Source organism: Diachasma alloeum, unplaced genomic scaffold (genome assembly GCF_001412515.2).
Source record: "Diachasma alloeum isolate Michigan unplaced genomic scaffold, Dall2.0 Dall_scaffold_00271, whole genome shotgun sequence".
Lineage (NCBI taxonomy): Eukaryota > Metazoa > Arthropoda > Insecta > Hymenoptera > Braconidae > Diachasma > Diachasma alloeum.
This window is the reverse complement of record NW_021680410.1, coordinates 548891-565182: the sequence shown is the minus strand read 5'-3', so window position 1 is coordinate 565182 and position 16292 is coordinate 548891. Positions and strand designations below refer to the sequence as shown.

At 39.3% G+C, this 16292-nt stretch overlaps 1 protein-coding gene across 1 annotated transcript in view; it reads left to right on the top strand.

Annotated features, from left to right (window-relative positions):
• LOC107037826 overlaps window positions 1–16292 on the top strand; it is a 113099-nt gene that overhangs the window by 68267 nt on the left and 28540 nt on the right. Inside the window, exons 3-4 of the mRNA XM_015256590.1 lie at window positions 10386–12131; window positions 12571–12760. Of these exons, the coding sequence (XP_015112076.1) occupies window positions 10480–12131; window positions 12571–12757 (1839 nt within the window). The 5' untranslated portion in view covers window positions 10386–10479 and the 3' untranslated portion in view covers window positions 12758–12760. The remainder of the gene's footprint in view (window positions 1–10385; window positions 12132–12570; window positions 12761–16292) is intronic.

Genomic DNA, 16292 nt, shown 5'->3' with positions numbered 1-16292 from the left:
GTAGTTCAAAAAAAATTGCATTCTCTGTACACGGAAGAAATTTCATTTCTAGCACTACTTCTTCGTTATTCGACACTCCCATACGTATTTTGCTCCCGAAAAATCTTTGTTTTATGCGACACAAGGGATAGTAGTTTTTCGTTTCGGCTGTCTAATAATCACAGACAAGAAATGAACCCTCAAATGAAACAATAATAATGATATGATAGCAATCTTATAACTTGGGATAAAATATTTGTTGATAAATTTTCCTCTATATGAGATATTTTCATCCTGAAAAGGCACCGTCTGGTGTGAATTATCCGCCTCTTGAGCCAAATATTTCGTTGCTGTCGAAAGCAGAACAATTATTCATGTTTGAGACTTTCAAATTCGAACCAAACAAGACTTGTTTGACCCAGTGTTTGTTTTTCTCTCAGTGTAGTTTACCACTTCGCTGCATAATTTTCATAGTGTTCGAAACTTCTTCTTATTTCCCAATTAAATCAACAATTTTTGCAGCACCAAAACAATTCCCGACTTTCCATGATAAATCCGTCAATAAACAACAGATTAACCACATAATCGACAAAAATGCCTGAGTCATCCGGCACGAAATCGCCCCGCGCGCTTAAGCATAATCCCCCGTTATCGCATATCAGATGAATTAATGTTCCCTCTCGTGTCCCATTGATAATCAAAAATTCGCCGAGCGAAAAGAAATGCCCATTCGTACACACACGCGCTAGATTACAAGTAATGAGATATAAATTCAAGTTTAAATGCTTGTAGCCTTCTCCCAGGTTAATGTACCTACAAATTATCAATTTCCGCGCCCATAGTGGTACTTAAACATCAGTGGATGTTCTTCCGGGACATTTCCGTGACGAACATTTCTATTTCCTGATGATATTCCCGGAAAATCCGCATATATGTGAACAAGAGTGTAAAGCACGATAGTAAGACACGGATGGAACCTAAACTCCGTGTACAGAAGTGAGGCTGAGGGCTCTCTCGCCACCTTTGACCGAGCTCTCTGATCCCCCCCGAGAATGATGATGGAGGCAGGGAAAATTGAAAGAAAAAAGTGGGGGTAGAGGGGGTGAGGGGATCCCCAAGTTGGAAGATTGCTCGGTATGCGGCAGGAAGATGGCCAGGTCGTCGTATGGGGTGTGTGTGGTGTGGTGTGGTACGGTGGAAGGGCCATGGAGATGAAGCCCGAGAAGAATGTAAAAGCGGAGAGGTGCATCGAAGAAGGGCAGTGAGAGGCTTGAACATTGTATACGTGTGTGGAGAGCGACCGAGGGGATAGGCGCCTATACTATTGGCAAAGTTATATTTAGATTCTCTGTAGGTCTGCTTCTTGTTTTACATCAGCGCCCACTGCCTTCAGCTAGTCTTGAAACTAGGTGCTTATACTCATTCTGAGGGGACTCTTGAGGGAATTTTATTGAGTTATCAGGGGTTGTCGTGATTATCACTGCAGGAAATTGGTTTTTTGACTTCGAAATGTTCATTTTCAGTGTTTTCGTATGTTGAGAAGGGATCGAAAAGTTGTTTATTTGATCCTCTTTAAGGGTGCCAAGTGAATTTGAAAAAAGATTCAAAAAAATTTTTTTCTTTCCCTCCATCATTGGAGAAATATGTATTCATCCAGCCGACGAAATTTCAAACCCGCAACCGGAACTAGACATCGAGAAAATAAATGCGGAAAATCCTCTATTTCGCGCGACGAACCTCGAGAAAGCATGGGATCAAATGGGTACGGCGGGTTGAATATCTCTCTTATTCACCCCGGTACCCCATTGTTTTTTGTCGCCATCACATTGAACACATCATTCCCCATATTTTCAAATTTTTTCAAATTTTTCTTGAGTTCCTAGGGGGTTGAAACGTTCAATTTAATCAAAACTCCATAAGAGGCCGTGTATAAGACTGATTTTGTTTATTTAATTTCTCGATATCCATAAGTTCTAAAATTTTAAAATTGTCACCGATGTTCACCATCTGTCTAATACTATTAATTTAAAAAATTATAACTTTGTTGGTGAATGTCAATTTTCAAGGTCATCGCCAAATTCACTTGGCACCCTTAAGAAAATTGATGTCACTTTTTGAAATCTATTTCGCCAGGGATAGCCTTAAGCTTAGGAACAAGGGTAATCTTTGTATAGGATCGTAGATTATAAAATCAGTAGCGAAGTGGTAAAACGGTTCAAGTCAATTTTGACTACTGGCCAGTTTTCAATGAATATCTCGGAATTAATTTTATTATTATTCATTCGTGAGTTGAGTAAAACACTAACTTGAACAAAACACTAACTTAATAGGCCTTTTCTAGTTCTAGAAAAAGGTCTATTAAAATGTCTCCTACATGTAACTACTGACTAACGAAATTCATCAGACCGTACGACCATCGAGTTTGATGATGAATAAATGAAGGGATCCAGCAGGATGACGATGAGTAAACGCCATCACTGGTAACCCACTCTTGGTTGCATCCATACAGTCGAGAAAAGCAACACAGAGATACTATATCCATATTTTTTGCTCTTGAACGACCTTTGGTGTTCTTCTCCTTTGTCCCTATCTTCCCAGTGACTCGCTCCGTTCTTGTTTGGTGTTCTAAGGTCGACCAGGCGGATCTTCGTAGAAAACCCGGGGGGACGATTGGATTGCGGTCGAGCCCAATTGAGCCGACTGATCGATCTACTATTTCGAAAAAATTTTCTTGGTATACGGTTAAAGATTTTTGGCTAAAATTTTCGGTGCACTTCTTGGAAACTTTCGCTAACTGATAGTTTTATTGAAATTTCAAGGAATTTTGTCATGAAAATTCAAAATTCCGTGGAATAATCAGTGGAAATTGTTAATTTTAAATGAATTATTTAATGATAATTAATAGAAAAATGATAAATATATTCTTGAATTTCCAATTCATTGAAAAGTTGGTAAATTGTTGTCTTAACGCTGCCCGAATATTTGGAATTCATTGAGTGAAATAATTTTGAATTTCATTGAGTTTCGACGGAAATCTGAAAATTCATGATTTTTTCCCTTAACCCTAGATTGGTCGCCCTAAACGCGTCGTTTTTCTTCAATTACAATTTACGGGCTAAGCGGAAAAATTAAAAAAAAAATGATTTTGTCAATTAAAGTGACTAAAAAATTATTGTTGTTTTTAGAGCAAAATATTTCCCAAAATTCCTAAAAAAAACAAATCATTTCCGACCGATAAACAATTTTTTCCCATGTTAAATGAAATTGCTCATGACGCGACGTTGCCGGAAGCTCGCTAAACGTGCCCGGGCAGTGTAGAGTGAATTTGGCAACGCTAAAACCTAAATAACACGGCGGGGAATCCCCGCAGAGGTGACCAAAGTCGCAGGGGCGCGTTTGGTGACCAGACTAAGGTTAAATTGAATTAAATGTCGCTTATAAGATTGCGTGTCGTGTGTCTAATCAAATCTTTTATCACTCCGAGCAGTAATGTAAACTGAACATCATTTGAAATGTAAGTCAAGTTCTTCGTCTTTTTAACTTCAGAGTTTATTCAAGAATTAAAAAAAAATGATTTACCATTCAGAAGATTCTCCCCCAATGAATTTCCTCAGGACGTGGATTTCTAATAATGAGTCGAGATAATGAAGGAATTCGCAAGGGGCTTCGAGTTCTACCACAATTATGAAATAATGGTTTCACAATCAAGGAAATGAGACACGTTCTCAGTACAATCCACTGCTGCAGCCTGGAAATGTTTTTTATTGTTTCCAGTTTTATAAAACACCCAGTGCAGCAGTTATGCAAGTGTTAAACGATTTTTCTCCATTTCATTTAAATCTCGAACGAGGTCCGAGTCGCTAGATCTCCGCCGGTGAATATTTCGCCATTACTCACTTGAAACTAGCCAAGAATCCTCGAATTATCTGTTGCACTGAAAAAAGAGAGATGTTGTCGTTTTGTATTCCCTATCTCTTTCATTCAATTGCTCGAAGTGAGAAAATTCTACTGCAATTCTCTTCCATCATATAAACACCGGCTGAAGCGAGCGTGAATACGTGATCTCTTTACCCTTAATTTGGAAACGCGGGTAATTTAATCGATCAATTTTCAAGCGTGTAATTCACCTCTTGAATATCGTAACGCAATACTCCTGAGGGGGCTAAATTGCGGTGGCATATTCTTGCACTTCTGCATGAAAAACGTTCTATTTAGCAATTATCGTCGTGAAATTCATATTACACTGTTGAAAAAAATTCAATTTTATGAACAGTCTAAACTGTTGGAATTCTTCTGGAATTTGAGTAATAACTGCATTTGAATTAGTGATGATGCGAGACGTGAGAGACATGCCGAGACGAGAGACATGTCGAGACGAGACGAGAGACATGTCGAGACGAGACAAACGAGACGAGAGACATGTCGAGACGAGACATGTCGAGATGAGACAAACGAGACGAGAGACATGTCGAGATGAGACAAACGAGACGAGAGACATGTCGAGATGAGACAAACGAGACCAGAGACATGTCGAGACAAGACGAGAAGAGTGATTCGAGACAATGACAGAAACGAGACGAGATGAGAATTGCCGGTTGAGAACGAGAGAAACGAGAGGCGAGACAGGACGAGACGAGATGACACAAGACGAGACAAAAGACATGCCGAGACGAGGCGAGAAGAGTCATTCGAGACAATAACAGAAACGAGACGAGACAAGAGAATGGTTTCCTGACATCGAGACGAGGCGAGACAAAAAACTACATCTTCTCGTCTCGCGGCATCACTGTTCTGAATTTTCAATTAAATAATTTTCATGAAATTTCTCCTCCACCTTGATAATTCAATAACATTGACCTCTTCATGTAAAAAAATTATTCAACTTCCAACAGATTGATAATTCTTATCCAACTTTTCTCCCCGTGCGTGAGAATAAATCAATAAAAATAAAAGGAATTGAACGATTGCGTGACACAAAGAACTAGTGTTCACGTGGTGGGTAAGATAATTGTTAAGAATATATAGAAATGATGACTTGGAAGAGGAGGATGTACTCTATGTTTATCTTCTTGGTGCAACCACCCAGTGAAAGTTCCAATGCGAAATACAGATAGAGACAAATTATCCTTAATTAATTCCCCAGATTGGATTTTAATCTACCATTGGATCTAATTTGATTGCCATTATCAATTGAACATTGCATGAATCTCCACATATGGAAGGAGCTTATGCAACACATCTAGTGATAATGGTAATAAAAATAAATAACGAATATCTGATGATTGAGAAAGAGAGAGGGATGTTGTATTAATTGCACGTCGAATCGGTGACTCGTTAACACACATAAAAAATTTGAAGGTATATGGTATAATAAATGCTCGAGTTTGATCATTAATTAGAAACTACGCGGCAATCACAGCAGGACGTCCGCGTAATATGCGTGTCCGCCTGTGCGTGGATTAGATGTACCTGAATATTCTACACGATATAAAGCGGATAGGAGGTAAATAGATATTGGAATTGCGACGATTTGTGAGAAAACTTATTGCTATTTTCGAGTTATCAGTGATATTTATGGGAAAATGATGAGGAAATATCAACCCCTGCAATTTTTCACTGCAATCGCAGGGGAAAAAGTAGTCGATTTTCTACTACGACATCGAACAATTTGATAGATTTTATATGATTCATCCCGTTATTATTTAAGTTGATTGGAATCAATATGTTTTTTGACGTATACGCATTTCTATAGTATTATTGAAGAGAAATCCGTGGGAAGCGATGAAAACTATTGAAAATTCATGATTTTTTTCTATTGGAAAGGGATGGGAATTTCCATCGAAACTTGAAAGCGAAAGATTTTCCATAGAAACCCGTACGGAAAACGGAATATATGTGAAATATATGTCAATTATACGCACATATATTTCGGCGAAAAATGCAATATCACATATATGTCACGTACAATTGATTGCATATATTTTTTTCCGTGAGGGAATCTATCGGAACTTCTATTAAAAGTCCTTGAAAAATTCGGCGAAATCCATGAAAACTTCAGTTCAGTATCATCATCGTCATATATCCGATTTCTCTTTCAGATATTGAGGAATAAACGTGTGACATCCCCTGTTTATATAAGCTTCATCCCCAATTTTTAGCGGTTCGCGATTGTGAAGCGCAATGCTACACAAAATATAGTAATGGAGTGATTGACGTTTTTTGCTTTCCACTAATTAATAACTATAGATGCGCGGACGATTCTAAAATTCAACACATTCAAGACTATTCATCTGAATAATTAAAGTTCAATGATAAATTCAAAATTTTGGTGGAAGTATAATGTGACAGTAAATTTTCAAGAATTATACCCGAAATTTAAATAAGAAACTACGACATTTGAACTAAAATTTTCAACAACAACGTATCAACTAGTTTTTGTGAAATTACTATATTTTTAAGAGTTAGCCGAAATTTTTTTTTCCGTTTCTTTATTCTTTGCTTTTCAACAGTGTAATCCAACTCAATTTAACCACTCAACTAATACATTAGTGATTAATGTCATACAAAGATTCAATTTGTTTTTATATTAACAACTAGGGGGCGTCGCCCCCTGTTCGCTTCGCTCGCCAATCCGGGGGTGGCTTCGCCCCCCCCCCTGCCGCTCGCTTCGCTCGCTCCCCTCCTCCAACCGTGTGACCGCAGCGGTGTGACCGTACCTATAAATATCTTCCATATGAGCAGCCCCTCATATAGACATCCCTTATAAATACAGGTACCTCCCCATATAGGAACCCCCGTATAGGCGTCCCCTGAATTTTTTACCTTATTTTTTTATTTATATAAAGAGATTACAAGAGATCAATAATTTAGTATTAACAATTGTTTTTTTAAAGGATTTTAAATGCTTTAATATTTTGTTTGAATTGTTGACATTTTGAGAGATTCAGGGAATCCTGTTTCTTCAACCAGGCGACATTTTAATTAATGACAATAATTAATACTAATTTCATCCTTTTGGCGTGTATTTAAATCTGAGGAGTTGAAATGTCGTTAGTTGCAATGTCGTAGTTGAAATGTCGCCTAGTTGAAAAGACATGGATTCAAATTTTCAACAGCGAACCTTGAGTAATACTGAATCAACATTACCCGAGCCCTCGCGGCATTCGCCCATCGGAATAAAAAATTACACGTAAAAACAAGAAAGTAGTGATAAAAGTAAAAGAGTGGAGAGTGCCTTCTTCGTGACTCGACCTTGAATTACTTTCCGTCCGTACAGAGACTACATAACCGTTGCACCACTGTACACTCAGCATTGCACGCTATACCCTTCCGCCATTTTGACAATTCAATTCTGCTCCAAGTACTTCCTTTCTCGATCTCCAGCAAATTGTTGTACATGACGCGGTCTTGTTTGTTGATTTTTCTCTCATTTTATGCATTTCGTATGAAATCAATCTTCCATTTTCCGTTTTGCTCGTCTGATGAACCCTTTATGAATGGATTTTTCATTGAATGTGACGAGCATGAGGCGCACTTGAGGGGTATTATATGCCTTGGTAAACACAGTCATTATAATTCAATTTAATAATAATTTGTGTGTGTACCGGCGTGTGGTGTTCATTTGATGGGAGAACGCATCCGTCACGTCGAGAGGCTGCTTTATACCCTGACGTGATAAGAATACCTCAGTTATTCACTAAATAACTCGGCGAATCATGCGGAGACAAAAAGTTTGTAGTTTTCTGTGGAATTCCTGGAAAATATGTCAAATTTCCACTCATTCGAAGAAAAAGCTGGCATTTTTGAGTAACTTAATTTTTTCATTCAAAACATTCTTTGTCTTCAAAACATTCAAAACATTCTTTGTTTCTTTGTCCTTTCGACAATAATTTAATGTTCAATAATGCTTTTCCAAATCAAAATTCAAATCAGTAGCGAAGCGGCAAAGAGTGATGAGTCGGTTTTTCTACGAAAATGAGTTATTGATGGAAAACGATTCTATATATTGTACACGGAGAGAAATTTTCTAGAAAAATTCTAGTACGGTACTAGCAAAAATCACAATCCACCGGCTGTGAAAAATTCTGGTGCTGTTGAGGTAAAATTTCTTGGTATTTCTGGTAAAATTTCTGGGGATTTCTGTGAAATTTTTACAGAAATACGAGGAAAAATTCACGTTTTCCCCAATAAAATTTCCAGTGCCGGCACTGGAATTTTTTCCTGGCCGTCACTTTGCGCTTCTTTTCCCGTGCTAGCACTAGAATTTTTCTAAAAAATTTCTCTCCGTGTATTATTATCTTATATGAGAATTTATAGGCAATATATATGCAACATTGTCATGCTTTTTTTAAAAATTGTTTGAATATTTAATTTATACGTTTGAGCGATGATTTCCTGCTCATTACTATCGTAGCCCAACCTGAAAAACCTATTATCTGAAATAAAATTGTTCTATCGGAGGGGGTGGAGGTTCAGGCTACACTGAGAAGACAAGAGTTTTTTGAGAAGTACATCTTTACTTGTATCAAGAAATTCATGACTTGAGGGCAATTGGTTCATATCGGGAAAACGAGTTGTCAGTTCAATTCAAGTGGTTTTTGCACTAAAATGTTTTAGAGTTGACGAAAAAAACTATTAAATGAATTAACTCAATTGTATTTGCTTTGAGAAATGGCTGTCTTGTGATCAAGGAATTGTCCTTTAGAACACATTCAAAATTTCTTGGCGAAAGTTTTTTTTTCTTAATGCAAGATATTTTGCTCTTGAAAATTTCCAAGCCACAACTCGTTTTTCTCAGTGTTTTTTTTACGATAACCTGGCATCTAATGAACTATAAATCAGAAATCAGTTGTAGAGAATTCAGACCGGAACCTGCAACCGCTCTCACTCTTTACCGCTTCGGTACTGCAATAAAAATCAAGTTCAAGTTTAAATATAGAAGCTTTTTACTTTGAAGACAATGTACGTTAGAACCCGAATGTAGCTGTCCAAAATCACTTAAATTCTTCGGAAAACAGCAAACTTTTCCCTCTGCACATCCCAAATCACCAGTTTGCAATTTCAAAATATTTCATTCTACTCTCGCATTCAGTTTGAATAAATCGTCGAGTGAATGTGGTCCTGGCAATAGTCTTTGCCACTGTTCGTTGTGAGCGTACGTCTTATCGGCACTCGTAAATCTCATGATCGACGACGATATCGTGGAGTTGTCTGCCTACACGTTCACGACGGATCTCTCACCAGGGTGGCGTAAGAAATTCTTCTTTATCTCTTTTTCTCTTTATACTTTGTGATTTATTGGTACACTCGAATTATGCCAGCGAGTCAGAATGGCTTTCACTCAACAAACTGCTAACGTAATGTTGAGGGGAGTCATTTTTCCCGTTTTATTCCTACTAGTTTCACTTTTGGAATTCCCTTGAACATTTAGATAGATCTGGGTTTGAATTGACTGCAGTAAGTTCAAGTAAATTGTGGAATTTTCAATTTTCTTTTCCAGCAGCATAACGACCCAATCCTATTGAAGATTGAACGACGCAATAAACAATATTGTCCAGTCCCAAGCTCATTCATTCACGCCCCATAAAGGATGCATTGAGAAATTATTGTCTGATTGAATTAACTCCGAGTGCCATGCGAGATGAACGAGTAATATCCATGTAGATAGAATGCAAGCATAAACCAGGACGGTGAATACAGAAGAAAACTAGAGTGTCGAATGACTTCCTAGAGGCGCGCCTGTCACGACGCCTTAGGGTCATTGGTCACATACTTCTTATCTGCGAGTGTCCTCAGGCCATCTTGAGGAGCTAACAGAGCCACCTTTCCTCCTCCTCCGAGTTTTGTCTTGCTGTTACCACAGCCAGCATTAGGACTCACCATTCGAGGGCAGATATATGTCCCGATGAATTCAACGTTCAGCCACCCACACACATTTTTTTTTCCCCTCTTCCTTGTAAGGTTTGAAATGTTTTTCTCCCTCTCTGGCGACAGTAAGTCTCCCGGAAAATCAGATTCACGTGTTAGTAGTATGCGTGATGCGTGCGAAAAGGGAATAGAACGGAAAACTAGTTGGTGAACATGGACGGTATTGACCCTCAAGGCAATTAAATTTCGCTGAGTTTCAACTTGAACAAAGTTTAACACGCACTGCCGCAAGCCAACATGAGAGTCGTGGTTGAATGGTCTTTATAGAGAGCGCGAAAGAGTACGTGAGGGGACTAGTTACTGGGCGTTTGTATTATAAAAATCATCGAAACCGGTCCCTAATTGCTACCCCGAACTCTACCACCAGTCAGTATACGCAAGTGTTGATCCCGATTTCTCTCGCTCACCATCATTATTAGTTAGTTTGAATGATGAAAGTAAGTGTGATGATTGAACAAATTGTCCATTATTTTTTACAGATGGGGACTCGAGGAACGCGACGCTCAGTGCAGCAAAAACGGAAGAATGTGGAGATTTTCGTAGTGAAAAACTAGGGAGTGAACATATGCTGGGATGGCAGCAACCGATGGTCAAATAGTGGTAGCAGCGGCGAGATGGGCGGAGGAGGCAACATACTTGCGTGAATTTGTGACAAAGTATCGTTTGCCAGCAGTTATCAAAATCACAAAGGGCCAGTATGGTGGCTTTGGTGTACCAACACTGCCAGCACCAAGTCTCCAGAGTACAGCGCTGTTGGTATCAGCTGGTAGGAGACGTAAAATTGTTGCCCAAGCGGTGAAAATAAAAGAGGGAAGACGAGTCGTTGGAATCGGACCGAGACTTGCCATACCAGACTCATACTCAGGCTACTTTGAAATACTCAGTGAAGAGGGTAGAGCTGTCCGGGGTATTGAGTCTGTTAATGAGCTGTCAAGAAGATGTCCAGATGAGGGTGCATTAGTCAGAGAAACAATTCGTGGTATTGCCTGTAAAGTTGAGGATTCGGGTAATGTTGTTGCTGAAGGCAGTAGGACATTAACAGCTGGTGAGACTATTGTTGCTGCTGGTGAAGTGAGCCTAGCGAGTCGTGGTAGATTTTTACGTTGTGTTGACAGTCGTGGTGACAATATTTTACTTAGTATGGATCAACGTGGACGTTTCAGTGCACTAGCTAGAGAGGATAACATAAGCGGTGTTCATACGGCTCGTGCATTGCTTTGTAAACGACTGCCTCTTACTGTACGGTTAGTCCATGGTCAGCCACCTCGAGGTCTCAAGTCATCCTCACAATTTCTACCCGAGTTGAGGTTACTCTCGACGTTTGAGGAGGAGCACGTGTTTGCCCTACCATTGCAGAGGGAAGGTGTGGCTGTTGCATTGCCCCTTGCAGCACCACTCAAGCTTGTCAAAGCGAGAAACGAGGATGCATTGAGGTCGATGACGGAATTCACTAGATTGGTTGATAGAGCCTCAAGACTGGTCGCTGACGTTGCCGATAGGGCGCATGTACTTGACGGTAGACTCGGTGAGAGCAAACAAAATAGACAAACTAGTAGGAGTGCTGGATTTCTCAGGAGATCAGCCAGTTCGGACAGTGCTAATCATCATCGTCATTATTATCATAATCATTATCATCATAATCATCACAGTAGCCACAGTTATCGGGATGAGAACCGTGTGCCACCTTCTTATACTGAGGACTACGATGAGATTGATCAAATTTATGACTATGTTAGAGGCTTTGCACCACTTCCAAAAAGCGTCAGGTCACCCTACGAAAGTCCGGTGAACAACAATTCCAATCAGATAAACTCGAGTCCTCCACTGACTCCTGTTACAGTGACAATCGCCCCGCTTCTTGATGATCGACCGGAGCCACCGCCGATCGAGACAATACCAACGAAAAAATTGCAAGCCGAGAAGAGGACCCGTAGAGCTGTCAAGGAAACACCGATGCCCAAAGTTGAGAAGCCTCCATTGGCCAAGCTCTACGTTAAGAACAGTGGTACACAGCGTGGTCGTCCACTCATAAGGCAAAAGAGTGCATCACCCCTCAAGGAAACACCGCCGGGCTTCAAAGGTGGTTCACCGCTCTTCAATATACGCTATAAGAGTCTCACCAATCTTCAACAGGCTATGGAACTCGATGGTACACTTGATTCCAGTCATTCTGGTGGGAGAACCTCCGGCGATTCTGGGGCAGGCGCTAAGCTTCCCGAAAAAAGGTAGGGTGTATAACCGGGGATTGTATCGAAAATATTAAAGTATATGTAGAAATCAGCCTTAAACCGGGTCAAGTCGATTTTGACTTTTGGCCAATTTTTGATGAATATCTCGGAATCTAAGGGAGATGGCAAAATTTTTCTCATGACCTTTTTTATGACCCTCAATTGGCTCTACAAAAAAGGTCATGACAATAATTTGCTCTCTGGGTCTCCTTCGGGTTAAGGTCGGGGGAGCAAATGTACGGGGAATTTTTGGTGACCAACGGTGGCGGGACATATTTAGGGGAAAATATCGTGTGGTGGTGGTGGGGGGGGGNGTGTGGTGGTGGGGGGGAGGGGGATACGATAAAAGCACTTTGACCCTTTTTGTTAATGAAGATTTATCAAAAATTCTACCAATTCTACCAAGTCATATTCTCTTCTCTTTTGGTGGAAACAGATCACGAAGGCTCAGTAGACCAAGATCCCTGACAAATCTCGTATGGGACTTGCGCGGTGGTAATGGAGCAGTAAGACCCGAAACTCCACCGCCAGTTGCAGCATCACCCCTAGCACCAACCAAGTGTGGACAGCGATTGGCAGTGACAGTTATAGCTCCACGACGCGTTGGCACGCTCTACCTCTAACTCGTGAGTATACATTTCATCCTGCAACAATTTATTATCCACTTACAACCTTGTCCCCCCTATCTTTCCGTTTAATTGCGATTCTTATCAGTCATTTTTCCATTGTCACCTTCGACATATACCCAGCAATGATTAAAGTTAAGTTATGTGCTTATTCGGTTTACAGAGTATTATAAAGACTTTATAGTGGGCACTTCCTCATTGCAACCGGTTACCCTGATTTGTTTGGTTCTTCTGTATGTTCCTATTTCGTGCATCATTCCCTGATTTTATCGCTGAGTGGTGTCATCTTAATTCATTCTGGGATGATTCTTTTTTTAATGACATCACCAGAATTTCAGTCAGGAGGATGGCCTAACGAAACCAGTTCCCTCGTTTGGCCGATCCCCTTTTTATGCGAGAATTATCGGCATTTTGTTTTAATTAGCTCTTCGTGCACGGTTTTTCACTTGTTTTACAGCACGCAACCGATTCCAAAGGTCCTTCAACTGGATGACAGTGTAGATGGTGTCTAGATGTCTTTCTCATTTTCTTATTCACTGAAGTCGTCATGCATGTAATTGCCGAAGCTTTTCAATATTATTCTCCGTGTCATACTTTTGGAAACATAAAATTTCATAGACAGTTGCCTACACTGAGAGAAAAACAAACACGTTGTCAAACAAGTCTTGTTCGGGCCAACAAAGTCGCTAGTTGAAAATTACCAAAAAAGTCTTGGAAGTCTCAAGCATGAATAATTGTTCTGCTTTCGACAGCAACGAAATATTTGGCTCAACAGGCGGATAATTCACACCAGACGGTGCCCTTTCAGGATGAAAATATCTCATATAGAGGAAAATTTATCAACAAATACTTTATCCTCAAGTTACAAGATTGCTATCATATCATTATTGTTGTTTCATTTAAGGGTTCATTTGTTGTCTGTGATTATTAGACAGCCGAAACGAAAAACTGCAATCCCTTGTTTCGCATAAAACAAAGATTTTTCGGGAGCAAAATACGTATGGCAGTATCGAATAACGAAGGAATAGTGGAATGAAGGAGTACTAAATAGTATTTTTCCGGCCTGTTGCGATGGGGTTTTTTACTCGTGTGGCGTTGGCCTCCGAGCCGTAGGCGAGGACTGGCCAACCACACGAGAAAAAAAACCCCATCGCAACAGCCCAGGAACAATATTTTTCTGTAGTGATTTTCAAGTTTTCGAGTTTGGGAAGTATGTAATACCAATTCCCAGACGAGAAATCGTGAGAAGCAGTACAGAAAAATGACATTTCTTGCGTGTACAGAGAATGCAATTTTTTTTGAACTACTAAATCTGTTTCTACGACAAAAATTTTTCAATCCAGCGCACTCTCTGCATGTTTGGCCGAAAAAAATCCTTTTTTGATAGTTTTCAAAAAACTATTCTCTTGGCACAAGTAAGACTTGTTGGAGAACTTTGTCGTCTTTCTCTCAGTGTAGTAATTCTTGGAAGAGTAACATTGAATTGAACTCTTCAAGACGAGAGTTCCCCAAATTATGTTGAATTTTCGGGATTTCATTCATTTAAAATTGACAGTTTGTATTGATTTTTCCGTAAAGCAGTAACTGCAATGGGTATCGGAAAGTTTAGCCAAATATTTAGCGCATGGTTCTCGGTGTAAGAGTGATTGATAACGGGCAGTCATCCTCGAGAGCCACAGCTGCCATGAACACTCCTGCCTGCTGGTGATAGTTGTGGGGTAATCTACCGCAGCCAATCGTACATGTCGCAACAATTCCCCTTGTAATTAATCGCTTTCCTTCCTCGCTCTATCTCGCATATTTGTTGTATTACGGAGCTCCTGCAATGCGCTTGTTCCCTGTAGAACGAGCGAGGGAGAAGAGACACTCTTTCGATTTCACGAGTCACTCTGTAGGCACTTCTCGCCTATTGTCCGCCTACGGATGACTCTACTGACTCACTCCTTGACGATTCTTTTCACCCATTTAATCACGAGGGCACAAACGTGAAAGCTGGGACAAGTCTGGGCAGCAATAAGGGGGAACAAAAAATTCAGAGGGATGTCTACACCCGCCAATGCGCCCACGGTTCTATCTCATTTTTCGCTTATTTATTTTGTCCTTTGACTTTTTCTTCGCTGCAATGGCGTAGGTGTAGGAGTCATCGGGAGACCACTTTAATATTCATAGTATCACTTCCTCAATGGCCTCAGCTGAATGAAAATCTCTTTTTCCTCGTTCCTCTCACTGTAATTACAATGAAATTAGCTGGGACGAGTGGCAGAACTATCAGAAATGAAAAGTAATAAAAATCAGGAAAATTCAGGTAAATGTAATTTGGAGAAATGTTGTGCTTTTATTGCTCAAAATTTTGTCCATGCCATTGCAATTTTCTTCTAATAGTGGTTATTGGAACGAGATTCTTTTTACTTTTATTCAGACCTATTCTATGAAGCCAATTTTTTGTTTTGGAACGAAAGAGTTCGCGATAAAAAAATAATTGAACATTTGATGCTGGAAAAAGAAGAATCGGTCAGGAAAAATCTTGAAATATCTGAGGAAAAATATGAAGCGATGACTTTAATATTCATAGTATCACTTCCTCAATGGCCTCAGTTGAATGAAAATCTCTTTTTCCTCGTTCCTCTCACTGTAATTACAATGAAATTAGCTGGAACGAGTGGCAGAACTATTAGAAATGAAAATTAATAAAAATCAGGAAAATTCTGGTAAATGTAATTTGGAGAAATGTTGTGCTTTTATTGCTCAAAAATACAAAATTTCGGTGAAAGTCGAAATTTCATATTTTTTTCCGTTTTGTCCATGACATTGCAATTTTCTTCCAACCGTGTTTATTGGAACGAGATTCTTTTTACATTTATTCAGACCTATTCTATGAAGCCAATTTTTTGTTTTGCAACGAAAGAGTTCGCGATAAAAAAATAATTGAACATTTGATGCTGGAAAAAGAAGAATCGGTCAGGAAAAATCTTAAAATATCTGAGGAAAAATATGAAGCGATGACTTTAATATTCATAATATCACTTCCTCAATGGCCTCAGCTGAATGAAAATCTCTTTTTCCTCGTTCCTCTCACTGTAATTACAATGAAATTAGCTGGAACGATTGACAGAACTGTCAGACATGAAAATAGAAATGAGGAAAATTGAGATAAAATAATGTGGAGAATTGTTGTCTTTTTATTGCTCAAAAATACAAAATTTCAGTGAAAGTCGAAATTTTATATGGCCTTCCCCTTTGTCCATGCCATTGCAATTTTCTTCCAATAATGTTTATTGGAACGAGATTCTTTTATATTTATACAGACCTATTCTATGAAGCCAATTTTTTGTTTTGGAACGAAAGAATTAGCGATAAAAAAATAACTGAACATTTCGATCACTTTTATATTCATAATATCACTTCCTCAATGGCCTCAGCTGAATGAAAACCCCTTTTTTCTTGTTTCTCTGACTGTAATTACAATGAAATTAGCAGCAACGATTTGCAGAACTGCCGTAAACATAACAAATACCATGAAGACGGCGATAGA